Genomic DNA, 27,774 nt, shown 5'->3' on the forward strand with positions numbered 1-27,774 from the left:
TACATATATAAGTGAATACATGCATAGATACATAGATAAATAAATAATGTAGGTAAATAGATCAACAAATATCAAAAAATAAACACATGGATGAATAAATAAATAAAGGAATGAATACATGAATAAACGAATGAATGAATAAAAGAATACATGAATGAATAAAGGAATAGATAAATATGTCAATCGATCAGAATCAGAAAATCAGAATCACAAAACCGTTCATCTTCCCACAATGGGGAAATTTGCAATAAATATAAATATATATTAATAAAAATATCAAGAAATAAACACACGAATAACTAAATACGAATAGATAAATATCAATAAATAATCACATGAATTAAAAAAAATATATAAATTAAGGAATAAATAAATTAATAACTAGACATATAAATATATCAATAGATATATAGACAAGAATAAATACATATACATAAATAAATATGTAGAGAAATAGATCAATAAATAAATAGTAAATAAAATAATAAATATCAATAAATGTATATGAATAACAAGAACAAAGAACAACTTTGTTAAGAACAAGGGAGATGTGCAGAGTTGTAGTAACTACAGTGGAATAAAGTTGATGATCCATACAATGAAACTCTGGGAAAGAGTAGTTGAAGCTAGACTAAGAGCAAAAGTGAACATTTGTGAGGAGCAGTATGGCTTCATGCCGAAAGAGTACGACAGATGCTTTAAGAATGCTGATAGAGAAGTACAGAGAAGGTCAGAAGGAATTGCATTGTGTCTTTGTAGATCTGGAGAAAGCGTATGACAGGGTGCCCAGAGAAGAGCTGTGGTATCACATGAGGAAGTCTGGAGTGACAGAAAAGTATGTCAGAGTGGTGCAAGACATGTATCATGACTGTAGGACAGTTGTGAGGTGTGCTGTTGGTGTGACTGAGGAATTCATGGTGGAGGTGGGACTCCACCAGGAGTCAGCTCTGAGCCCCTTCTTGTTTGCTCTGGTGATGGACAGACAGGCTGACAGACGATGTTAGACAAGAATCTCCTTGGACCATGATGTTTGCAGATGACATTGTGATCTGCAGAAACAGCAGGGATCAGGTGGCGGAGAAACTAGAGATGTGGAGATATGCCCTGGAAAGGAGAGGAATGAAGATCAGTCGCAGCAAGACGGAATATATGTGTGTGAATATGAGGGATCCAAGTGCAAGAGTGATGCTACAGGGAGAAGAGATAAAGGTGGAGGATTTTAAGCACTTGGAGTCAACTGTCCAGAGCAATGGAGAGTGTGGAAAAGAGGTGAAGAAGCGTGACCAGGCAGGCTGGAGCGGCTGGAGAAAAATGTCAGGTGTGATGTGCGATAGAAGGGTTTAAGCTAGGATGAAAGGAAAAGTGTATAAAACAGTGGTGAGACCAGCCATGATGTTTGTACTGGAGACAGTGCCACTGAAGAAAAGACAGGAAGCAGAGCTGGAGGGAGCAGAGCTGAAGATGTTGAGGTTTTCTTTGGGAGTTACCAGGTTGGATAGAATCAGGAATGAGTACATTAGAGGGACAACTCATATTAGAGGCTTTGGAGAGAAAGTTAGAGAGGCCAGACTGAGATGGTTTGGACATGTCCAGAGGAGAGACAGTGACTATACCGGGACCACGATGCTGAGTCTTGAACTGCCAGGCAGGAGACCGAGAGGAAGACCGAAGAGAAGGTTTATGGGTGTGGTCAAAGAGGATATGAAGGTAGCCGGTGTGAAAGAAGAAGATGGAGAGGATAGATGGAGGACATTGATTCGCTGTGGCGACCCCTGAGGGGAAAAGCCGAAAGGAAAAGAAGAAGAAATATAAATGAATAAAAATACATGAATACATCAGTAAATGAATGAATCAATAAATAAATAGCGAGGCCAATTCTGAAATCAAACTTGTTTTCATAATCAGTGGCAATGAATGGATGACATTTGTAGTTTTCAAAAGTACGTATGGATTCATTTAAACATCTGGTTTTCAAAAGCACATTTACAAAGTTGGGAATCGTTTTGTTTGATCTTCCGCGGCACATTTTCATTGATCAGATTGATGTGGAACAACAAAGAGCTTTTGTCATTTCACTACCAAACAAAGCCGCGCATCTCTTTGGACCACGCATGTTGAATATTTATGAAAACACACCGGAAAAAAAAATGCCTTGAAGGAATGTGAACCATTTGGTCAACTTGAATTAGAATCAGATTAAAATGGCATCATCGCGTTCTTTATTATTCCGCTGCGTTTTGGACTGTGCAACATTATCCTGGAGGAAAGCAAAATATTGAGATCTGAGCACTTGCTCAAGATACTACACAATTTAAATAACAGCCTCTTTTTTTCCTCCAAAGCCATAAAAAAATACCCCCCCCCCCCCCAATATAAAAAAAAACACCTCCATGAATTCTAGATGAGCATGACAAGGATTAATTATAGCGCGGGTTAAACCTGCAGTTAATATGCTGGGCTCAGACCGACGCTAATGCTCATGACAGACTTACAGCAACCTTGGATGCACACACAGGGAGCGTCTAGAAATAGTTGCCCTTTTTCTCCGCAGGGAATAGCAATTTATTTTTTGATTGATTGATTTTAATCGTCGCTGTTAAGTTAATCGTCAATGCTACGTTTGGGCCTGCCATCACTTTCGCTGCACTTCAACCAATTCAATTCACACAGTGAATCCATTGTGATTTTTTGTTTCAGGCGACATTTGCTAGCTTCGTTAAATTTAGGCACTAAATCAGGGTGTCAAAGTAATTGTTTGCCGCGGGCCACATTATAGTTACGGTTTCCTCTCGAGGGCCGTTATGAATTTGGGGAAGCCATTAGAATGTTGAATCCCTTCCACATATCACATATAGAGCGCACAACAAATGAACGAATAACTCGTTTTCAAATCTGAAGTCAAGAAGAATGACTGTTATTGTGGTTCACATCCAAAAATATGAAATTTTGGTTAAGATTTTAGCAAGCATCATGGAATTTTACAAGTTTGATTTGCTTTCACGGGCCGAAAAAAATGATGTGGCGGGCCAGATTTGGCCCCCGGGCCTTGACTTTGACACCTGTGCACTAAATGAAGATATATAACAGAGAAAGGAGAATTCGTTTATTTCAGAGTAAGACAGCGCAACTCGTTTAATAAATAAAATAGAAATAAAGAATTAATTCTTGGGTATGGGTGCCCGGCCCGATATTGATTGATCTGCAGACCAGTACTGGTCCGCCGGCCAAGGGTTGGGGACCACTGCCCCAAGGCACTGTTTTAACTCATTCACTGCCAGACGATGTGCAAAAATGTGACCACAGTGTCCGGGTTTTTGTCATTGTCACTCGAATTCCAGGACCCCCAGAATATTGAGTTTTCGGACTACATAAACATTCAATCTTCTTCTTGTTTTCCTTTCGGCTTTTCCCTTCAAGGGGTCGCCACAGCGAATCAGTGTCCTCCATCTTCAGAGGTTTGATTCACATGTTTGTTTTGGCCAGGCTTTTATGTCGGACACAACCCTCTGTATTTATCCGGGCTTGGGACTGGCACAAGAAGACACTGACTTGTGTCCCCTTGTCGCTACAGAACAAGCAACTTGATAAACTTAAGAAAGATGAAGATGCTCAGTAAAAGGCTCCCAAACACAAAATGGTTATCGGCACAGCAACATTCAAAAGAGCAAAACTATACTCACCATTTGATACCATGAAATGGGCATCTCTTTCCCTACTGAACTGCATTTAAATAATAATTAGTAATAAAAATAATCACAATAAGTTTTAACTATAAATTACACCACTGGTCATGATTGACAGCCAGGATATATTTCAACGTGTGGCTATTTCTGTAAGCACTCATTCAAACATTCAATACAGCGTTAAAAACCTTAGACTGTCTTCTTTCATCAGTAAAAAAAAGAGCTAATTCCTATGTTATATGTGTCTGGAGTTATCTGAGCTTGAAATGGGGGCGGTTGTACAAAATACTACTGGACCGACCGCGTCATATGCTAATCCGGTCGTGCGAGTCATTCGTTGGGATACTTTCTTCTTCCGCCAGCCTCGTCATGTGACTCATCGGCGCCACAACGTGTCGCGTAATTAACATGGCGGCATCCATTAAAGCGACGTATATTTAAATTGGGGAGTTAGCCGTCTGTTGTCGCTAATCCTCAAACTGAGTAGCCACTAATTTGGGCTAAAAAAGAATTATTACTGTTTTTTCCCGGAAAAGACAAATAATCCACCACGAAAGTTTTTGCTGTTTGCAAAGAGGGGCGGGAAGGGGGTGGGGAGGGGCTAGTGTTTTCAAAAGTTTCCTTCCAGCAACAGGAAAGTCGTTTATGTCAAAAAGCTACGCTAGGTCCAAGAACATCCCGCCACGCGCACGGCTGGGCGTTCTCAATAACATGCTGTAATTTTAAAATAAATAAATACATCAATAAAAACTTTTTTACAGTTAGAATATTGAATGGCGGCCATTACGGCCGCCTACGCCTCGCATGATGTCATCCGTTTTCAGCCAAAAACGGTTCGCCTGCTGCAATACGGCGCCGATCCGGAAAAATAAATAAGCCGACATCCTCGTTTTCTAAATTACGGCGCTAAAATTTAAGTCCCGTGACCCATACGAAGTTTCTGGGGGAGATTCTCAAAGTGACCGTTCCAGTTTGCTTGGTGCTTTGCTTAGCACAGGGGTCTCAAACTCGCGGCCCGCGGGCCAAATGCGGCCCCCGAAATAATATTTTGTGGCCCACCTTGATATGAAAGATTAATGTTAGTGCGGCCCGCATGATTGATATGATTGAAACTTGTGTATGGAGCTGAACAAGTAGGCAAGATAAGCAATGTTTAGGACAGTTAATGTTCAATATTTTCTTTATGTTAAGAAAGTTAAAGGTTAAAGAACTGTGAATACAGACATTTCAAACTATTAAAATAATTAGTTTTCCTGTGGTTTTTTTCAGTCGTCTGTAACTGTCTTATGATCATTAAATTATTTTTTACTGGTTCATTAATTTTTTTATTCATTTTTCCATTTATTCGTTTAATTCATTTTTTTGTGTGTTAAAAATACAGATTTTGAGAGCATTGGAATGCTTTATCTGTGATTTTCTTGTGGAAAACCCGATGCAGCCCAGCCTCACCTAGACTCTGCCTCCAGCGGCCCCCGAGTAAATTGAGTTTGAGACCCCTGTTTTAGCATTATAAAGTTGTTAATTCCGTCCGTTTTTTGTGGTCCGCAGGTGTGATTCTCTGAGGCGGTGGCTTGAAATAAAATGTCACTTTATATCTTTGGAGTTTTTCAAAGGATTCCAGGACAGAGACAATTACGTTTATAACCCCGCCCCCCCTCCCCCGGGCGGAAGTCTGATCACGCGGTGCAACATGGACGACGGCCGTTTTATAGAAACGAAATGTCTGCTCGGCGCAGGTGCCCGCAGGTCAGAGCTAAAAACAAGATTGGAGCGCCACTCAAAATAATCCGGGCTGACGTCCCGGCGGACAAATCGGCTTCCCGGACAAAAGAACGACTTCCCCGTTGTTGGTCGGGGGAAGAAAGAATCGCGGCGAATGCCTGCAGGATGTGATTCATCGAGGCAGAGAGGGGGAGGGAGGAGGGCGGCAGAGAGGGGGCTGCAAGTGGTCCGGTCCGGTCGACTCCTCACTTCCTCGTTGTTCTCTGGATGAAAACCGACGCGGTTTTTGGTCACTGGTGCTTTTGTTTTTGAATCAGCGCAAAAAAAAAAAAAAAAAAAAAAAAAAAAAAAGTGCACGCATGCGTGCACACACAGATCAGATCGGGCATCTTAACACCGTAACATATTCAATGCGGGCTTATTTCAAACGCACAGCGAAATTTACAATGTGACCAAAGTGCAAATCATTCATTTCCAACAATTTTTGTCTTGATTTGATTGATTGTCTCATTTATTTCTTTTCAGTCCAATCAGATTTCAGCTTCAACGTGTTGCCATGCAGATATTATCCCCAAAAGTTTTTTTTCTATTGTAGACACGGTGATGCAATATTCGTCCACTTTTGACGATTCAAAAGATTAATCAAGCGGGCCACCTAGCTAGCTATCTATTTGCTATCTATTGGCTATCTAGCTAGCTATGTTCTTGAGAGTTTTGAAAGGCGCTTATGAATACAATGTATTCTTTTTATTATGATCATCATGATTATGATGATGATGATGATTATTATTATTAGCTATATATTAGCCAGCTGGATTTCTATCTATTTGAGTTACGTCCGGGTTGAGTGAACGCTGGCGCATATGGCTGCCGCTGCTCAAAGCTTGCTTATCCTGTGACTGTAAAGTGACCTTGAGAGTTTTGAAAGGCGCTTATGAATCAAATGTATTATTATTATTATTATTATTTCTTCCACTATCTCCAGCACCTCCAGTGCAGGCGTCCGCCCCACGCTTCTTTTATCCGCCCTCTAATCGCTTCGGAGACCAGCGCACCGAGTTGCTTCAGCTCAATGTGCGCCCGCGACGTCGATTCTCTAACACAAGGGTGTCAAAGTCTTTTGTCTCTTGCTAGCTCGATTGCTAGCTAGCTAGCCTAATAAATGAGCATGGAAGTTTGATTTGCTTTCACGGGCCGAATCAAATAATGTGGAGGGCCACATTTGGCCCTTGGGTCTTGACTTTGACACCTGTGTGGTAAGGGATTAGCCAGATATCTAAACAGTAAAAGGGATAGCTAGCTAGCTATCTCGATAGATGAGCATGGAATTTCACAATCTTGATTTGCTTTGGCGGGCCGAATGAAATGATGCGGCGAGCCAGATTTGGCCCTTGGGCCTCGACTTGGACGACGGTTCTCGACTATGTTGATACATTTGATTTTCAAATAATACATTGTACCAAAGAGGTTTTGAGTTCTTGAGGTGAAGTGGGGGGAATTACGGAGCAGAAAACATGACATTTGGGTGGAAAGAAGAAAAAAAAGACTTTGAACTATAACGATTATGTACGCACAAAGGTGTTGTTTTTAAAAGAAAAACACTTTTATGTGCCCGTGATGGGCATAAAACAGAAGTTTGGGTTGAATCCGACGAGAATGCGGGTCCCTGCTAAAAAAAAAATGACATTCATCCAATCAGAAGAAGAAGAGAAAAAACACTGAGTCAGAGTCTCACTTTCCTGACATTTAAAACAGGTACACACACACACACACATTTGGAGTGCTTGGCAGTTTGTGTTGACTCAGTACACGTGTGGGCGGAGCATCTGAGTCATTCTTCAACAACGACCACGCCAACATCACATTCCTCCATCCGTCAGGACCTTCATTGCTTCTTCTGACCATCAAAACCCCTTTCGGCCAAATGTTTTGTAGCCCGCATAATCTTTTTATAATTATTATTACAGTGATACCTCGGTTTACGAACCCCTAGGCTTACGAACTTTTCGGTTTACGAGCGTTAAATTTATGAACATTTTACCTTGGCATACGAACTATTTTTCGGGATACACACGGGACTGCCACAATGAGCGATGTGTTGTTCGCAAACGAGCCCGTTCTCCGAAAAGAAAATGGCAGCAGGCTTGTTTTGGTCCTCTATTCCCTGCCCCCAGTCGTCGGTTAAAGCCACATGATTGGTCAAGACGCAGCAGTGAAGGGGCTGGGGGGTTACAGACAGAGAGAGAGTGAAGCCATTCACCAAAAAAGAAAATGGCTGCCGACATTTTTCGTCCTCTATTCCCCGCCCCCAGTCTTCCTTAAAGCCACATGATTGGTCAAGAACGCAGCAGTGAGGGGAGGTGGTTTAAACATGAAAGAGACAGGCAGACGACAGAGAGTGCGAGAGAGTGACTAAATGGATACAAAACAGTGAAATTTGGACTCATTTCAACTTTGAATTGATGAGGAACTAGGTAAAATGATAGCAGAGAAAGCACCTATAAGGGATCATTCCTCAAGATGGTGAAAGAAGAAGGCTATGTTCCTCATCAAGTGTTTAATGCTGATCAAACCGGCCACTCCATTCCATCAAGCCGGTTAAATAAGTAGGAATTTTTCATTCCTTTCAATTCAAACCGATAAACACTTTAAGGCAAAAATTAGTACATCCAAAAGATAGGCTGCCAAATGAAAAACAAAGTAATGTAGTTTATTCAATACATTGTAAGGATGAAAATTGTAAAGAGCAGTACATTGGGGAGACTAAACAAATTCTCCAAAAAAGACTTTATCAACATCGCAGGCATAATACCAGTGGGCCTCAATTGGCAGTACATATGCACCTAAAAGCTAGCAACCACACATTTGACGACAATGAGGTTAAAATCTTAGCGAAAGAACATAGATGGTTTGAAAGGGGAGTAAAAGAAGCGATTTTCATAAAACAACTAAATCCTTCATTAAACCGGTTTGGTGGGGTGAGGTTCAATTTGGATCGTTCATACAATAGCCTGCTTAGGCAACATAGGATTAGTAATACTGATGAGGTGCTGTGGGGCATTCAGGCCAGTCGTTAGTCAGGAATGTCGGAACAATCTGTGGGGACACAGGGAGTGGTCCTCTGCTCCCCCCAACCTGAGAGTAGGGACCTATCATAGCATAGTATCAGCCCTATATATACAGTAAAGTCTCGTTATATCGACATTCTCGGGATTCGTAAAAAATATCGATATAACCAGACTATCGATATATCCGATCCTGCGGCATGTAAATTTTCTCCTTGCGTTCATAGAAATAGTATCGTAATAAGCAGTACTATCGATATAACCGATATCGATATAACGAGACTTTACTGTATATATAGGGTCGATACTACCAGTAAGACTTTAGTTCGTTGAAGAAGCATCTTGGATAAGAAACGAAACGTCCAACACCTTCAAAAAAAGTACAGAAGAAACCTTTTCATCGATGGACCACTCCTGTACGACTGAGAGCTGACACAGACGGACCATCACAAAGGTAAATAAATTGACTTTATTATACAGTACAGTTTATTTCTTTAATTATAATACCATCGCATTTTTTTCTCATTTGAAATAATTGTAATTCTAAGGACAGCTATTAGCCAAGTTTGACAGGTATGCTTTATTTCCACCTTCAATTTCTTTCTATGGTGATTTTTGCCCCTTGTGTCACATCTCGTCTCCGATTTGCTTTATAGTTTTTGGCCCTAAGCTGTCGATTTGACCCACGTGAGCCCGCCGCAAGTTCTGAGAGAGCGCAGGAGACGCCGTGAACTTTAACAAAGGTGGTAGGCTGCCAGTCGACGGCTGTCAGAAAGCTCAAGTTTCCTCTCCCATCAAATCCTCGTTGACACGCAACATGTCGTATCGTTTCTCTCCCCCCTCCAGAGACGAGCTGCCGTCAAGCTAACCGCTATCACCTCAGTGTGACATCACAGCTTGGGGCGGCGGCCGTGGTCGGGGACTCGGTGACGCCTCAGGTAGGTTTCATGAATATTTAATGTGGCGGAAAGAAGGCACGGGTATGGAGACCTGAGGTCAGAGGCGAAACAGGGCCTGAAATATTTGATGGACAAACGAATGAAGAACTGGTTTTCAAATTTGAAGTAAAAAATAATGACTGTTATTGTGGTTTTCATGCGACAATCTGAAATTTTGATTCAGACTTTAGCTAGCATCAAGCACTTGGCGTGCTTGATTTGCTTTCGCAGACCAAATATAATAATGTGGCGGGCCAGATTTGGCCCCATGCCTTGACTTTGACACCTTGTATAGGCACACGAAAATCAACAAAAATTCGGTGTCAACTGGCCACGACAATCTCTTTGTTATTATTTTCTCCTCTACACATTGGTCCACAATATCTATTTAATGACCAGGAAATTGTTTTATGCCCTCTCCCCACTGATACCCTTTAAAGACTCACCCATCTCCGTACAAGCTCTCAGTTAAAAAATAGCTTGTGCCGTTAGATTTGTCTAAATAAATAAATAGAGCGATAGATATGTAGCTAGATATGTAGAGATGTATCTAGCTAGGTAAATGTGTATCTAGATATGTAGCTACGTAGCTAGCTATATGTGTAGCTATATAGCTAGCTAGATGTATAGCTAGATAGCAAACTAGATATGTAGCTAGATATGTAGCTAGGTAAATGTGTAGCTCAGTAAATAGCTTGATAGATATCTTGCTAGCTAGTTAGTGAGATATCTACATATGTAGCTAGAAGTATACGATAGATAGATAGATAGATAGATAGATAGATAGATAGATAGATAGATAGATAGATAGATAGATAGATAGATAGATAGATAGATAGATAGATAGATAGATAGATAGATAGATAGATAAATGTGAGTCAAATTGAAAGGTATTCAATTGCGGACATTATTAACATGCAACACTTGTTCACTGTCAACGTGTGTTTATTTGAAAATGTTCATTATTTTTACTGACCTACCCCCGCCCCCTACCCCTTAAGTTTGTTATTAGCTTGTTTCAGAGCTTATGCACTGGCGTGTGTGTGTGTGTGTGTGTGTGTGTGTGTGTGTGTGTGTGTGTGTGTGTGTGTGTGTGTGTGTGTGTGTGTGTGTGTGTGTGTGTGTGTGTGTGTGTGTGTGTGTGTTGAGGTGTGGGCGGAGGGGGTATTAGTCACCAGAAATGGCATATAGCCCTCTCTCTCTTTCTCTGTCTTTCTGTCTCACTTTCTGCCTCACTGTCAGTAAGTGGGTCAGTCCATCTGGAGCAGAATATGGAAAATCTGCAAAACAATCTTCATCAAACGGTTGGACTCGGGAATTCTTGGCCGGTCTCTCTTTGTTTTGGAGATGGCTGTAGATTGGAAAAACAACTTTTCTCCCTCCGTGCCAGTTGCCTGCATACACATGTGAAGAGACCCCATTGTCGGTAGTCTTGTTAGAAAGCAAAAAGACACGCCCACGTTACTGGAAAGTTACAAAAGAAATCAAAACAAGGACAAGAAGAATGAGCCGACCGAAGCGGTGGACAATGATATATATATATATACACAGTAAAGTCTCGTTATATCGATATTCAAGGGAGTCCAAAAAAATATCGATATAACCGGGACTATCGATATATCCGACCCTGTTTGCATGTAATTTTCTCCGTGCGTGCATAGAAATAGCATCGATATAACCGGGACTATCGATATATCCGATATCGATATAACGAGACTTTACTGTATATATAAAATGATATATCGTCCACACCCACTACGGCGGCCACGCCCATAAATGAGACAGATCTTTGGCTCACGTTCAACCTTGTGTGTGTTGCTCATCCTCCCTCATCGCATCTACACCCCCAATTTCGAGTCTTCCAAACACGTGAGCAACCTCAAGTGGGTGAAGGAACCGCTCTCTGAATGAATCAGAGCTGGACAACTTGGAGACTCTGGCGAAGGGGGGGGGGCACATGCTTAACTTCTCGGTGATGAGCTGGCAGGCGAGCGGCCCGCCCCAGAAATCGGTGCGAAAAGTGGTGACTTCATGTACCATCAGGCTTTCTAATGGCTGCGTGGGCTGCAATCCCCCCCACCACCACCATTGCCACCAAAGTATATCTGGGTAATAAGCAAATCCAATATTGGTGCTATTTGTCCTATTAGCCCAAATACACAGAGTGGCGACACTTGTCAGACTTTATTTATTTTTATTTTTTTTACATCAAGTGGCAAGAAACTTTGAGCAGCAACACATGAAAAATCCAAAAAGGTACATTTGAAAATTGGACTTCCAACCAGAGTCGGATTGTGTACATCACAGGTGTCAAAGTCAAGATGCGGGGGCCAAATCTGGCCGGCCACATCATTTTATTCGGTCTGTGAAAGCAAATCCAAATTGTGAAATTCCATGCTCATCTATTGAGCTATCTAGCTAGTGGTCGAGCTAACTAGCGATCGAGCTACCTATCTATTGAGCTAGATAGCAAGTAATCGAGCTAGCTGGTGATCAAGCTAGCTAGCGATCAATCTAGCTAATGATCGAGTTAGCTAGTGATCGAGCTAGCTAGCGATCAATCTAGCTCGCGATAGAGCTAGCTAGTGATCGAGCTAGCTAGCGACCGAGCTAGCTAGCGATCTTTCTATTCAGCGAGCTGGCTAATCCCTTACAACATAAGTGTGAAAGTCAAGGCCCGGGGGCCAAATCTGGCCCCCCACATCCATTTTTTTTAGCCCGCAAAAGCAAACCAATCTTGTAAAATTCCATGATGCTTGCTAAAGTCCCAACCAACATTTCAAATTGTACCATGTAATTTGAAAACACTGTGCAAAAACGTCGTGCGCTCTCGATGAAACATTCTAATGGCTTCACCAAATTCAAACTGTAACGACAATGACTTTGACATCCCTGGCGTACATGGAATGTGAAACAAAAAAACACACACATGCACGCACAAATCAAACACGGGAATAAAACAAAATAGCAAATTCCATCGTAAACGTCCTTTTTCAGTACACGTTTTGAAATGACAAATCCAGGAGTACAGCAACGATCTCATAAAAAAAGAAACAAAAAGAACGAGTTTGTAGTGTTCGTACTTGACTTGATTTGATTCACCCCAAAAAAGGCAATATAACACGGGAAAAGGCGACGCAATTATCATGACAAAAAATATACAATAATAATAATAATAATAGTAATAATAATAAATAATAGTTCAGCTGTTAAAATGCTCTTGAAAGTCCAAATATCCCATTGGACGTCCTTCACGGCCGGCAACCTACTTTGAAGAAAGAAGCCTTTGGACCATCTGTTTGCTTCCACCAGGCCTTAGCTGACCCCGAGCCACTTCCAGGACACTTCCTCCCTCCCCTTTCTGGACAGCGTGGAGTGCACTTCTCCCAAATGTTGGTTGATCTGCGATCCTCGGTTGGTTCAGCAGTTGGAGTCCTCACTGGCGGCGCCGCAGCCCCTCCCCCCTGATTTTCCGGGAGAGCCGACGGCGATCTGGCAGCCGTTGGTGACGTGACTCATGACCTTGCGCTTGAGCTGAGAGACCTGCTCCCGCAGCACGGAGGCGGTGGAGGCCAGGTCGGAGTTCTGACTCTTCAGGATCTTCACCTTCTCCTCCAGCCGCGAGATCCGCTCCAGTTTGCGCTTGCGGCATTTGGAGGCGGCGATGCGGTTGCGCAGCTTCTTGCGTTCGGCTTTGATCCGCTCTTGCGTCTCCAGGTCGATGGGGGACAGCGAAGGGGGCGAGGCGGGGTCCCCGTGAAGGTGAGCCACTTCGGGAACCGTCTGAGGGGCGTCCAGACCTCTGGCGTGAGGCTGGGGGTTGTGGTGAGCGTAGCCGACGGGCGCCGCCGAGTACGCCAGCGGCGCCTGGTTGTAGCTGCCCAGGTTGGTGTAGACGGGCACGTCGCCTCCGGACATCAGGTTCCTCTGGTAGGAACCGTTGGAGGACGAGGACGGCGACGCGTGGCCCCCCACCAGCTGGTTCTGCTTGTGAAGGTCGGCCAGCGCTTTGACGAAGCCGTCGGCGAAGCCTTCTTGCTCGTTGGTGGCCTGGTTGCGGTAGAGGAAGGGGTTGGCGGGGTTGGACAGGGGGCCGCCGCCCGCCAAGTTCTGGTTGGACTGGATGATCAGATGTTCCAGGTCGGGCGAGGTCATCTTCAGCATGTTCATGTCGGACGGCGGCGTCGCCATGGAGCCGACGTTGTTGGGGTTGGGACCCCTGGCCGCCCCCGCTGCGCCGCTTCCGGTGTAATGGTGGCCCCCCGCCGACAACGACATGGCCTTCTTACACATCAGCATCTTGTTGGGGCCGTAACGCTCGTATTCCGGAAAGTGTCCGAAACTGTGGACGGCGGCGGAAATGGCAGCGGAGGAGTCGTCGTGGTAGAAAGGAGCCTCCATCTTGGCTGTCATGGATGAGGAATTTTCTTGGAGCTAATCTTCATAATCAGATTAACCTCAATAACAGCCGAGATTGAAATGTTCCCCTGACGTCAGGGGGGGGGTTGAAGAGCAAGACCCAGGGGCCACAAAGAGAATATCCAATCCCGTCCCGGCGGTGGGAACAATCTGGTCCGCCATTAGAAACAAGACAAAGAGGGAAAAAAATTAAAACCGGTAAATTAAAATCACAGGAGTAAAAAAAATCATTTTAGAGTCGGAATAAGTTATCAGTGACGCACCAAGGAGCCTGATCAAAGCCATATGACTGGAGTTAGGTTGAAAGAGCGATCTAACCTAAGTAGTTGTGATTTAGTAGGTGACATGATACACCAGATTCCCCCCCCCCCAAAAAAAAAATTGTCCGTCAATTTATTTTGCCTATTTTATATTTTTCTCAATTTTTTTCAACTTTTGTTTTCATTTTTCTCTTCTTTTTTTCATTTTTTTCCTACTTCTACCATTAATTTTTGACTATTTTTTTCAACTTTTATTTTCATGTTTCTTTTTTTCTTTTTTTCTACTATCACAATTATTTTTTTTGCCTATTATGTATTTTTATCCATTTTTTTCAACTTTTCTTTTTTTCCATTTTTTTCTACTATTACAATAATTTTTTATCATATTTTATGTATTTGCCATTTTTTCCACTTTTATTTTCATTTTTCTTTTCTTTTTTAATCTTTTTTTTTCTACAATGTGAATAAAATGTTTTGCCTTTTATATTTTTCTCCATTTTTTCTACTTTTATTTTCATTTTTCATCTAAAACTGCTTCATGTCACAAAGAGGGTACAAAAAGTGCTTCATGAATGACTCTCAGTGTCTTTGTGTTGTCATTTTTATTTTATTTTTTTTACTTTATGTTACTTCCGGGTTGAGTGAACACTGTCGCGTGTGGCTGCCGCTCCTCACCTGCAGAAAAAATATCCTGTGACTGCAAAGTGTCCTCGAGAGTTTTGAAAGGCGCTTAAAAATGAACTGTATTATTATTATTATTATTATTACAGTAAAGTCTCGTTATATCGATATCGGATATATCGATAGTCCCGGTTATATCGATATTTTTTCGGACTCCCTTGAATATCGATATAACGAGACTTTACTGTATTATTATTATTATTATTATTATTACTATTACCACTATTACCACTACTACCATTATTATCATTATTACTATTACTATAATTACTATTACTACTATTATTATTATGATGGTGATGGTTGTTGTTGTTATTATTATTATTCATGACCTACCAAAACTCCAGAGGGCCCCAAACCCTTGGTCAATTTCTCCTGCTACGAGAAGATGCGGTCATATCGTATGACGTTAGCAGCCAGACGGCGAGGCTACCAGCCGCTTGATCCCTGGTGCAACAAACACAAACCTTGTCAAGAAAATGCAATTAAGCAACCCCATACCGCAACTTTTGAAGTTTACAGGACTTTTTTTTTTTTTTATCCAAGGGGAATATTTTACTCATCCCCCCTGCACGACCCCCCCCCCCCCCCCCAAAAAAAAAAAAAAAAAAAAAAAAAAAAAAAACAATTCCCTTCTTGGAAACTATAAATAAACGGAGCACTTTTGCATTTTGTGTCTGTCCATATGTTAGCTTGCTACTTGCTACTATGCTAACGCAGTGTGGTTTGAAATATGCAAACTAGCCAAAACCGATGGCTTAATGGTGAAAAATAGGGGGGGGGGGGGGGGCAGTTGTCCAAAATTCGCCTGATTTTGGTCAGCAAAAAAGCTTGGGGCATTTCATTCATTCACACTTAGTGGTTCATGTGCAAGGGGTCAAAGGGTGTGTGGTGGGGGCGGGGGGGTGATCATTAACCAATCGACTGTCGGACACGACGAGTCCGCAAAAAAAAAAAAAAAACATAATAATAATTAGCAGGATGACATTGACGTTAAAATGACTAAGATGGATTTATTGCATTTCTTACATATATTTATTTATTAACATGAGCATAATCGACAATAAAGCTGACTTTGACTTATGTTTGTTTTTTTCCAGTCAACTATCCGTGGAGATAATTTTGGGATGGCGGGAGGAAGTTCTTCAAGCACCAACATAACCTTGCCAACTTCCTCACACAGAACGCAGCCGACATTGGAATACTGAACCGTAGGATTGTGAGGCACACCTCAACGCACTTGATCACTATATAATGTTGTCAACCCCCTTCCCCCCCACACACACCTAAAAAAAATGAAATATGATAAGATTTTGCCCCCCGACGACTGTTTGCCATTCACAAATTCATTCGGGCATTGAAAATATGATGTAGAGCGCCATTCCTGAATTAGTTCGGGTCTTTTTCGTGCTTGGGTGCCAGTAAAGCTCTAGCCAGACGTCTGGCCATGTTTTTTCCCCATCCACGAGGGGGCAGCATTTGCCTTTTTCCATATTAGTGCTTTGTTACAGCTGTTGTTAAAGCGCTGTATAAATCAATATTTTATTGCATTTTGTACAGCCACCCCCATTTCAAGCTCATATAACTCCAGACCACATAACTTGGGAATTAACTATTTTTTCCTGATGAAAGAAGAAAGTCTAAGGTTTCTGAGGCTGCATTGAATGTTTATGTCGTCTTAAAACTGAATATTCTGTGGGTCCTGGAATTCGAGTGACAATGACAAAAACCCTGGCACTGGACATATTTTTGCACATCATCTGGCAGTCAATGAGTTAAACGTGTTCCGGTTTAAGACCGCACGCGGTTTTGATCAATTTTGTGAATGTTTTTCACTTTTTTGTTTTCTTTTAGATGCCACCATGCCGATGCAGTCTCGTCAGAATCACGAACGACCTTACAAAGCCTCATAAAGGTCAAGTGAAAAAATGCTTTGGATCGCAAAACTTTTATGACACTTCAGAAAGTATTGCATTATTTTGGATAATCTATCCTCATTTTTTTTTGTTTCTATTGACATAATGAGCTTACTTTTGGATGCAAAGAATCATCTCGCCTACGCTTGAATCGCCTTTCTGCTTACAGATCAGTGCACAGGAGGTCACCCACAAACAAACAAACACCGGCATGCGAGTCGTGCCCCATCCGCTTCAAAGCTTCAGTCTGATCCGGTACAAACAAATCAACACATGCCAGAAGCGGTCAAGTTTTCCCTCCTGCCATAAACTTCAAGAATTTTACAAAGCCGACTTGTGACTCCGAAGACTAAAAATCACGGATACTCACACAGAAGAAGGCAGAGCGATGTCGAAGCATCCGAGAGCAGACAGAGTGAGTCAGGCGCCACATGCGCATCCACGCCCCCGTGTGTGTGCGCGCACGCAAACGCACTAACCAACTCCTCGCTGCTCGCTCTCCGACCATCAAGTGAGTCACGCGCTGACGTTTTTTTCACTGCTTCTGCCTTGGACTCATTAATTGGAATCGGACAAATCAACGTTTAGACGGAATACTCGGGGAAAAAAATAATCGCTCGTTTTTATGCGCATGCTAATCAAACAGGAAAGTTTCCAGTTTAATGCAACCATGCAACCATCTATTGAATTATAGTTTCCAGTGGAAACTATAATTCAATAGATGGTTGCAGCTATGAAATAGCCAGAAGAAAAATCCCCGAAATGGGGGTTAATTTATCAAATAAGCTCATTGTAAAAGTACAAAACACAAGATAAAAGTCTAAGAGAGACGGAGAAAGACTAACAATTAGCATCAGTAGAATATATAAAAAATATCAAAGTCACCCACGAATAAAAAAATACCATTTATTTGCAATATTAAAGAGAACAAAGCGTCAACTTTACTGTTTATGTTGTACAGTCAACATGGATGTTGTCCGCCGACGCAATCAAAAGGAATCCAAAACAATAGCAGCATAATGCAGAAAATATTATTCACTAAGTCATCCTTCTTTTTTTTTTTTTCATTTTTTTGCTTCTGTATCAAAATATTCTGCTCTAACTTCGCGACTATTTGATATAAATTGAGCGATAGCCAGAAAAACGAAATCTTTTGTTGACATGCCAACCGGCGTGACAATACATTTGGCGTCCTCTAGTGGCCATTGTGTTCATTACATCCGAATATGCGTGTCAGAGGTGATTGGGGCGTTTTTTTCTATTTTGCATGAAAATAATCATTAAAATTCAATTACATATGTTCAACTCTAAAATTCATGTACTCACATATTAGAGTATTATATTTGTTTTATATATCAAATACTCAAGTACTGTAAAAAAAAAAAAAAAAAACTGTCCAATAACGGTACTGAACTTGTCCCACCTGACGAATAGCTTGAAATTCAGTTCCGGTAAATATTTTGATCATTTCGATAAATTTTATTTACAAATCGAATTGGACATACGTTATTGAATATTTGGTCATTCCTGTACACATTTACAAATCTAGTGCGAGTGCATTCAGACGTTATTTTACAAATGTACAAGTCTGATTATTCCTTCTCTTCCTTCGTCATGTGCTTCACAGGTTTGTTAATAATAATAATAATAATAATAATAATAATAATAATAATAATAATAATAATAATACATTTCATTTATCAGTGCCTTTCAAAACTCTCAAGGTCACTTTACAGTCACAGGATCAGTTTTTCTGTGGGTGAGCAGCGCCAGACACACGCACCAGCGTTCATTCAACAGGGAATAACTCAAATAGATCAAGTTAGCTAGCTAGCTAATAGATAACTAATAGCTAGTTAACTAGTTAGACAGCTAATGGATAGCAAATAGATAGCTAGCTAGGTAGCCAGCAACGGTGACCCCGTTCAACCGGGAATAACTCAAATAGATCAAGTTAGCGGGCTACATAGCTATCTATCTGTTTGCTATCTATTTGCGATCTATTGGCTGTATAGCTAGCTAGCTATCTATTAGTTATCTATTAGCTAGCTAGCTAACTTGATCTATTGGAGTTATTCCCGGTTGAATGGGGTCACTGTTGCTGGCTACCTAGCTAGTTATCGAGCTATCTAGTTGATGTATGTTAGCTGTCTAACTAGCTAGCTAGCTAGCTATTAGTCATCTATTAGCTAGATAGCTAGCTAATTTGATCTATTTGAGTTATTCCCGATTGAACAGGGTCACCGTTGCTGGCTACCTAGCTAGCTATCTATTATCTATTAGCTCTATAACTAGATAGCTAGGTAGCTATCTATTAGTCATCTATTAGCTAGCTAGCTAACTTGATCTATTTGAGTTATTCTCGGTTGAACGGGGTCACCGTTGCTGGCTACCTCGCTAGCTATCTATTTGATATCTATTAGTTAGTGTGTCTAACGATAGAGATTAAACCTCACCTTTGGGTTAATGGGTTCGACTGTCATAGTGTTCTTGATTGACTTTGGCGCGTTTCAGACATTTGAAGCATTTAAAGGCCTCCAAAATAAAAATAAAAGCTTTGATTGACACATACAAGATTACAGCAGCCGAGATCAAATCAGTCAGGCGTTTCCGTTTTTTTATATCAATTTTCAATGGGAAAATATGAGATTTGAAATTCTTCTCCAGGCTCCTTTTGTGGTGATTATTTGATGTCTTCCCCCTTCTTGGTCATCTTCCAGCTGAGCGTCCATTTTGTCTTGAAGGAAGCGTCGTCTTGGTTCACGAGTCCTTTGACTGACCGCCGCTGCGTAGAGAAATACGCCACTTCATCGCCGAGCGGCTCCCTCCGGTAGCAAATCCTCCAGGAGTCCTGCCAGGCCTTCACCTCCTCCTGAATTGCTTCCGGGCGGTCCGCTTCGTGGTCTTGGTGGCTTCTCCTGTGAGCCACTGCTACCATCCAGGACCGCTTCCAGGAGGACAGGGCCACGTTGGCTTTGTGGAACTGCAGCTGAAGTGGGACCTTGGCTTCGGGTTGGATTGACTTGCTGCACTTCTTTTGCCATTTTTCCTCGGTATTGTCTACCTTCTGAAGTTCTTCCTCTTCGTCCGTCTCCACCATGTCCACCTCCTCTGCTGTTTGGTCTTCCCTGAGCGAGCCCTCCTCAGCGTCATTGGGATCTTGTTCTTCACTCTCCTCGATCTGGTCGCCATCTTCCATGTTAGTCCCACCCGGTCTCAGGCTTTCAACCATGTCCTCCTCGTCCGTCTCCCTTTTGTTTGAAATCATTCTGAAGATCTCTCTGAGCTGGAGTGAGACGTTCTTGTACGCTTGGACATTGTCGGTCACTCCGCTGTCTTCATCTACATCCTGATTGTGGTTATTCTGCAGTTTCACCTCATCCGTTTGGACATCCTTGTCTCTTTCTTCCATGTCCTCAGCTTCACTTTCTGTATCTTTGTCCTCCTCCTGAGACGGAGGCTCAAGTTCAACGTTTTCACCATTGGGAGTTTCTGTCCTACCATGGATGTCCTTTACGTCATTTTCCATCTCTGTGTCCTCCACTTCATGTTCCTCCTCGACTCCTTCATCCTCCTCTTTATCATCGTCAAGACTTTCCCCTTCATCTCGCGATCCTTCCTCGTCCGATCCGTCGCTCCCCTCGTCATTGTCCACCCCTTCGTCTTCTTCTTCTGCGTCCGGAGGTAATTCAGACGCTTGCGCGTCATTGTCCAGGTTCTCCTCTTTTAGTGGCTTGTGTCTTTTTAAGGTCTTCCAAGATTTCCACCACTCGGTGGGATCGACGTGGCCATCGTGAAGTTGTGATGCGAGATGGCGGTTGAGAAGATGACGTTTCCTCATCAACAAGTTGCTGTGTCTTTGATGGGATTGTCGTGAAGACTTACACCACCTGGAGACACGAGATACTGAAACTTAGCACCACATCGTTTCATACTTTTAAAAGAGCTAGCCTGTTTGTCACTAGTTTTTAAAATAAAGATTAGAATGGAGCCTACAGGCGCGCGAGGACGGTGGATACGGTAAGCTAACATTACTAGCCGAGTTTATTTTGGTCATCCTTGAAATGTTACAAATGTTACAATGTGGTGGAGAGGACAAACCACACAGGTTGACATCGACCGTCAGGAATTTGATGAGCTCGTACAATTCGTGATCGAAATAGATCTTGGCAGTGTTGGGTCTCTGCTAGCTTAAGCGCGGTCACAAGCGTGGACTGATTTTATTTCACAACCCGAAATTCCAACGTTTTTTTAAACGCGAGGGGGGTCATTACGTCGATCGCCATCGACCAGAGTATCATTTGATCACCGCTTGACATAAAATATTAAAAATAAAATAGACGTCAAACCATTTCGGTCACTGCGCATGTGTCAACAACAGCGCTAAGTGCGGCAAAGCTAACAAGCTAGTTCGCAAATTGAATTTCTTTTAGCGGGTACAACATTTTGACTTTGTTGTTTTCTAACCAGCTCGCAAGTTAAGAAAGTGTTAGCCCCCCCCTGCTTTAATAAAATTATCATAGTATGCATCAAATGCGTAACAACCTACCTTATCTATTAGCTATGTAGCTGGCTCTCTAGCTATCTAGCTAACTATCTCGCTAGCTATCTATTAGATATCCTGTGACTGTAAAGTGACATTGAGAGTTTTGAAAGGTGCTTATAAATGACATGTATTATTATTATTATTATTATTATTATTATGATTAGCTGACTAGTTAGCTTTCTATGAGTGGGTTGAGTGAACGCTGGCGTGTGTGGCTGCCACTGCTCACCCACATAAAAACTTATCCTGTGACTGTAAAGTGACCTTGAGAGTTTTGAAAGGCGCTTATGACATGTATTATTATTATTATTATTATTATTATTATTATCATCACTATCATTACCATTTCTATTGTTATTGTTATTGTTGTTATTATTGTTATTGTTATTATCATTGATATTGTTATTAATGCTATTATTGTTATTATTACCTTAGCTGCATCCTGAAAGACCAACAGGAGCTCCAGATCTTTTCCAGATCTTCTTTTTCTTCTTGGGCAGCCGCAGACATCATCCAGGACTTGTTCCACCCAGTTAGGAACACATCATTGATCTTTCCTGTTTCAAAAGTGAGCTCAAACAACGTACAGTCTTCAGCTGTAGCGGTGGCGTTTGAAAGCCTCCACGAATCCTCCCAACCCGGAGGCTCGTCCTATTGGAGATACACAAATTGGATATTATCCGTGTTTTTAATCAGAATATAATAATCAGGGTAATTCAGTCTTGCTCTACCTGCTCCACAAGTCGGCGTACGTTGTCGACTTTGCGGCACAAATGTGGTGGGAAAGCAGGCCATTCGCAATCCCACTCTTGCTTTTCTTGTCTGAAGGCAAAGTTCATAAATTTCCAGGTGCCGGCCCACACGGGAAGTTGATAAATGGCGATTTCGGGTTTGGGGACCACGTCTCTGTCCAACAAAATATCCCATTGGAATCGTTTGTCAACCCCTGAATACTCTGACGGGGTTGCACCCTTGACCTGGAACACAAAGCGATACGTCATAACCTGCACTCAAAACAAACCTTAAAGAACAACTGACATCACTTTTTTGTTTCTTAACTGACATCAGAAAAACGTTTTATTGCATCTAAAATACCCAAAACACGCAGTGACTTAAAGTGTCTAAAATCTGCAAAAAATTGAGCTGCGAATTGGGCATTTTCAGAAAGTCCCGCCCCCAGTTTGTGACATCAGGCCAAGACGTCTTGCATTGCTGGACAATCAAAACAATGGCTTCAGATTCGGAGAATATGCTTTCTTGTTACACATCTAGAATATGATTCAAATAGTTCTGAAGAGGAAAGCATACATGTTTGCAATCGATTAAAGAATTTATTTCGTGCCATTATGAGGCAACATTGAGGGGAGATGTCTCAACGAAAAAGAGGCACAAAATGGCGACCTCCTGTGGCCACCTCCTTTTCCACAGGCTGATAAATTCCTTATATGGAGCTTGGAAGCCCTCTTCTGGCGGCTTTTGGGTGCAACACGAGGTCCCCAGACCAAACAAGTACAGCAAAATACATTGACGTGATGGAAGGACCGCTACAATGCGTCTGTTTTTCGGTCAGGGGCGTTCCTTTCGTAACGTCACGTACGGACTCGTCACCAACTCAAAAACAAGACTTCCTGAATATTCAGCGCGAGTCTTAAAACGTAAAATATAGCTATATCCGGTGGAATCTTATTAAAATACGCTCAGTAGAAGTCATTTGAAGCTGTTTTACAAATTATGGACACAACTTGTCCGGAGACGTCGGTTGTCCTTTAAATTTTCTTTTACAACAGAATACCCGTTGTCGCTTCCTTGAATGTCATATTTATTAAAAAGTCAAATTACTCTTTATCAGCTACCAGCCATAATTCACCGCATTAAATTGGGAACCAAATGGTAAGGCTTGATATGTAAAAAAAAAAAACTATCAATGTGAGATTAAAATAACTAAACAAATAAATGGATAAACAGATAAATAAATAATATATAAGTAAACACACAAATTAATCAACAGATAAATGAATACATAAATGGGTAAATAGGTAAATGAATAATATTGGAAATGCTATTTAAATTAGCATATATTGTATTGTAATCATAATACATAATACGTATACACATCCATTAATATCAATAAACAAACACAAATAAATAGATAAACAAATAAATACATCAATAGATTAATAGATAAATAAATATAATAATACATAATATATAAATGAATGAGTAAACAAACACAAATAAATACATAAATAAACTAATAGATCAATAAATTAATGGATAAATAATACGTAATATATAAATATATTAATAAATAATAATACAAAATAAATGTTAAATAAATAAATCAATGAATATATAAATAAATTGTACATTTAACTAACCCATTAATCACTTTGAATTGATTGATTAATTAATTGATGAGTTTGTTGTTTAACTTAGCTAATTAATGAAATTGTGCATGTATAAATCGATTAACTAACCCATTCATCACTTGGGTGATTAATTAATTAATTGGTCTGTTACTTCTTTAATTAATTCATTCATTAGTGAATACAAACTGGTGTTTCGTCCACGTGATTAGGTCATGTTTTTCGACGTCACCTTCACAGACAAAATAACTATTTATTTATTCATTTATTTATTTTCTACCTGCTTCCAGGATCGGCTCCAGTCAAGAGTGGACGTGCGCTCAGGCTGGGATGCATATTGCACAGGTTTGTGCTTCTTCTCTCTGACCGCCACTTGTATGGTTGTAAATCCTTGAATTTGGACTTTTGTGTCATTGGCTTTGAGAAAAAGATACTTTGGCGGTTTAACACTCATCCAGGACTCTCTCCAGTGCAAGCGGAAGACGTCTATTTCAACCTTCCGCCTCGCTATGAGACGTTGGGGCGACGGCCTCCTCGCAGGACGGGCTGGCGCTTTACTTTTGGGTTTGGGAGGTGGAGGAGGTACGATTTTGAATTTGATTTTGGGCTTGTTGTCTTCTGCTTCCTCTGAAGTGACCCTCTGAAACTCGGACGTGTCCCCGTTGGCCGCCAGAGTCCAGTGGTAGTTCCACTTGGAGTAAAGCCTGCCGGCAAAGAAAAGAAGGTGAGCATTTCTCATTTGTGAACCGTGTGCGTCAAACGAAATGGCGAGCCGTGGATTTCATCGCTAGGCCTTCAGTCATGCTACGTCTGAATCAATCTTGACTGAAAAAAGTGTGCTGTCATTTACTACAAGTCATACAGTTATTTCCTGGCCATTGGCCAGGAAATAACTGACCGACCTTTCTTCATAATGTCCATTTTTTCTTGAAAAGTTTGTCTTGAAAATCTCTACCCGCTAAGTGATAAGCACATACTGGCCAGAGCTAGCACACTGTATCTGTAGTGAGCTGCATAAGCAAATAGATTGTTGTGTTGATTTAATATTGCTTTTGTCAACTCACAATGGCCGAAGGAGGAGAAGAAATGGATTTGATTGCAGATATACTCTTCAAGCCATTTTCAAGATGGACTTTTCAAGAAAAGATGGACATCATGAAGAAAGGTCGGACACCTCCCAAGCTAACAAAAATCGCAAATAATTTAGCAATTTTATGAAGTTATCAGGAATCCACATTTTCATAGTCAAGATTCGACCAGTTTAATGACAGTTTTTTTGAGGTCACAATTTATTTCCTGCCCAACGGCACCCTCTAGTGGAAGTGTAGTAATATCACACCACACTCGCACCTGTAGAGTGATTCAGACGTTGCACTAGTAATGGCCTGTAAAGTGTGATTTCAAGGGTTCATAAAATAACATGCTCACAGTTTAAGGGAACTTTTCTCCTTCAACTGCCGCTCTTGTTTGCACTGCTCCGCCATGGTCTCCGCTCTCTTCTCCCATTGGTCTCTGAGACGCCCGTTGCCGAACGACCTCTGCTCGCCTTTGTTTGACGGCATCCTGCGTTTGAGAAAAAAAAAAAAAAAAAAAACGTCGGCAGTCGATGGGTTGGATTGGATTAGTCTTTATCGGTCTCGCAGTGGTGACATTTACATTTCACAGCGGTAGAGTGACAAAAGGAAGAGGAAAGGAAAGAAAGAAGTAGAAAAACAAAATACAGGAGCAGCTGTAAAGGTAGCTACTCGTGCGGCGCCATCTTGAAATCAGAAGAACAAAATAACAAATAATGACAACACAAACACACAGTCATTCAATCTGAAACTTTCTGCACCCTCTGTTGCATGAAGCAGTTCTAGATGAAAGTGGAGAGGATAAAAGCGTCCTTTGCACCAGTGGATCAAAGATGTCATGCTGGAATATGCACGTCTGCTACAAGCTAAATGTTGAAAGCAAACACGAAGCTGTAGCACCAAAAGAAATTGTCTCACATCTCCCGTCCCACGTAAATCCGCTTCAATTCCAAGCCGCGATCGACATTTTTTCTGAACAAAGTAGAGCTGTGAAAATGCTGCCCATGACACGCGCAAAAAAAGCCCAATCGCCCCAGAGCTGTCCAGCGATGACAGTCAAATGACACCGACATTCCTCTCAATCAAAAACAGTGCTGGCATATTCATGCATAACGCTCATCAAAGCAATACGATCCACAACCAATCATTTGAGCTGTCGGTGCAAATCATTTCCTTCCCGGATTTCTTGACAGTCATGAATTTGCATACCAATCGCATGCGTACACACCTCATCCAAATGAAAGAACCGATCTGTGTCGGTTTTGCACATGCGACCGGACTGCAAAACGAGAGATGATGACCACATGGTCGAATATTAAATGTCGGGGTCAAGTATTCGATTGCGGTGCCATGGATGGCGATTTGGCGTCTGACTCGGTAAACGATGTCATGAGATCTGTCGATCTCTGACACGGTTGTCACAAGCAACCGATATCAACAAACAACCAGAAAGCAACAACTGAGATGCTTTACTAGCTTGGAACTTTGGAACGACGTAAAGATCCGTTATTATTATTTATTGCTTTGCTCGGAACGGATGACTCGAAAGCAAGATGGCCAACGAATAAGAATTGGGAAGAATATGGCTGAGAATTTGAGACATGTTAGCAAGGTGTAAATTAAAAACGAGAGCTTTTGATCCTCGGCTGTCAGCGGGATGAACCTCGGGGCTCATCAGTGTCTCCGGTGATCCGAGAAGCTGACAAATGCAATAAAGTATTATCTAAAATTAGGGAATGATCTTAAATCACCGCAGGCAGACACATGCTTGCAATATCTCGTCATATAATAGCTCATCTGATTCTGATTTTATTTTTTTAGGATCACAATAGCCCCCAAAAAAATCTGAATATTGTGACGGCTGTAAGTAAAATTAGCTATACACCAGCAAATGATACGATCACTCACGACACTTTATTTGTTTATCGATGAGAAGGCTTCTTCAGTCGTCATCTGTAATTATTTGAAGGTGTCGGACGTTTCGCTCCTTATCCAAGAGGCTTCGTCAGCGAACTAAAATCTGCTGGTAGTGTTGACCCTATATATACATATATATCCCTGCTGTTCAGACGTGGCGGTGTCATGCTCTGCTATGATAGGTCCATGCTCTCAGGTTAGGGGGAGCAGAGGACTATTCCCTGAGGCTACACTGATTACTTCTACTGTCTTGACTCGTTACTACTATTGTCCGGCCTGATTCTGGGGTATACGACTGGCCTGTTTGCCCCATTTGCTCTGGTATCAACTCATCAGCATAACTAAGCCTATGTGGTCAAAGACGTCTGTTGTAAGAGCGATCCAAATTAAACCTCACCCCACCATGGCGATTTAGTGAAGGGTTTTGCTGTTTCATGGAAATAGCTTATTTTACCCCACTTTCAAATGGATATATATATATATAGGGCCAAAACTACCAGCAAATTTTAGTTCGCTGACGAAGCCTCTTGGATAAGAAGCGAAACGTTCGACACCTTCAAAGAAGTACAGATGACGGCTGAAGAAACCTTCTCATCGATGGACCACTCCTGTACGACTGAGAGCTTACACAGACATATTTATTTGTTTATTTGTAAATCCTGCACAAACTACGAACTTGGAGGGGGAAACAACGACAACAAACTTCTGACTTACCTGATGTCTTTTGTTCAGATGGATGTTTTCCCTTTTGGGGGTTTGTTTACAAATCTTTTCTTTATCCAAAAAGACTCAACGTAAAGGTCCAAATCCACAATGGCTCCTAAGATGCTGGTCTGTGGCTACAGTCGTTCAGGTCGCTGTGGTCCACATGGTGGTCTTCAGTCAGTCGGTCTCTGTCTCTTTAGCTACGAGCTTAAACGAGGCCAGACGTAGTCTGCGCGGGGTTTTAGCTGTGTGGAAAGCAAGTCTCCCTCCTTGCTATTTTTACTTTGTATGCGAGTAGATTCTGATGCCGCGGCTCTAAATTTAGTGGCGGTACGCAATACGAAAGACGGTGGAGCCCGGAGTACTGTTGAGATGCAGACAAGAGATATCAAATCAATGAAAAAAGGTGGATGCGCAGCCACACACTAAAACAAGATGGTAGCTGCAAGTAATAATAATAATAATAATAATAAATATTATTTG

At 41.6% G+C, this 27,774-nt stretch overlaps 2 protein-coding genes and 1 long non-coding RNA gene across 5 annotated transcripts; 1 reads left to right on the plus strand and 2 right to left on the minus strand.

The window, feature by feature from the left end:
- Window positions 1-8,791: 8,791 nt before the first annotated feature.
- Window positions 8,792-24,003, plus strand: LOC148884322 (uncharacterized). 2 transcript variants are annotated; one of them, XR_016118277.1, is made up of 7 exons: window positions 8,792-9,213; window positions 9,317-9,408; window positions 15,869-15,987; window positions 16,623-16,683; window positions 16,854-17,195; window positions 21,666-21,798; window positions 23,887-24,003. It is a non-coding gene; the product is annotated as an uncharacterized LOC148884322 (long non-coding RNA). The 2 variants fall into 2 exon arrangements; XR_016118278.1 differs by having other exon boundaries at window positions 16,854-17,099.
- On the minus strand, window positions 12,589-17,182 carry june (JunE proto-oncogene, AP-1 transcription factor subunit). 2 transcript variants are annotated; one of them, XM_089020542.1, is made up of 4 exons: window positions 17,055-17,182; window positions 16,800-16,931; window positions 15,105-15,215; window positions 12,589-13,977 (listed from the first exon to the last, which is right to left on the minus strand). In XM_089020542.1, exon 4 carries the CDS (start codon window positions 13,819-13,821, stop codon window positions 12,829-12,831), a length of 993 nt encoding a protein of 330 aa, XP_088876668.1. In that variant the 5' UTR covers window positions 13,822-13,977; window positions 15,105-15,215; window positions 16,800-16,931; window positions 17,055-17,182; the 3' UTR covers window positions 12,589-12,828. The 2 variants fall into 2 exon arrangements, with proteins under 2 accessions (XP_088876668.1, XP_088876667.1); XM_089020541.1 differs by lacking the exon at window positions 16,800-16,931 and having other exon boundaries at window positions 17,055-17,177.
- On the minus strand, window positions 18,948-27,533 carry LOC148884324 (uncharacterized). The gene is made up of 6 exons (XM_089020540.1): window positions 27,301-27,533; window positions 25,025-25,159; window positions 23,877-24,300; window positions 21,962-22,207; window positions 21,661-21,881; window positions 18,948-20,574 (listed from the first exon to the last, which is right to left on the minus strand). Exons 2-6 carry the CDS (start codon window positions 25,156-25,158, stop codon window positions 19,368-19,370), a joined length of 2,232 nt encoding a protein of 743 aa, XP_088876666.1. The 5' UTR covers window position 25,159; window positions 27,301-27,533; the 3' UTR covers window positions 18,948-19,367.
- Between the last annotated feature and the right edge of the window lie 241 nt (window positions 27,534-27,774).

This window comes from Hippocampus bargibanti, linkage group LG18 (assembly GCF_051943395.1).
Source record: "Hippocampus bargibanti isolate YZ-2025 linkage group LG18, ASM5194339v1, whole genome shotgun sequence".
Lineage (NCBI taxonomy): Eukaryota > Metazoa > Chordata > Actinopteri > Syngnathiformes > Syngnathidae > Hippocampus > Hippocampus bargibanti.

Coding starts and splice junctions, on each gene's coding strand:
- LOC148884324 (XM_089020540.1), bottom strand. CDS start 25,158: ATGCCGTCAAACAAAGGCGAGCAGAGGTCGTTCGGCAACGGGCGTCTC. Junction 24,301..25,024: donor GAGAAAAGTTCCCTTAAACT/GTGAGCATGTTA, acceptor CTTTGCCGGCAG/GCTTTACTCCAAGTGGAACT. Junction 22,208..23,876: donor GGAGCCGATCCTGGAAGCAG/GTAGAAAATAAA, acceptor TTTGTGTTCCAG/GTCAAGGGTGCAACCCCGTC.
- june (XM_089020542.1), bottom strand. CDS start 13,821: ATGACAGCCAAGATGGAGGCTCCTTTCTACCACGACGACTCCTCCGCT.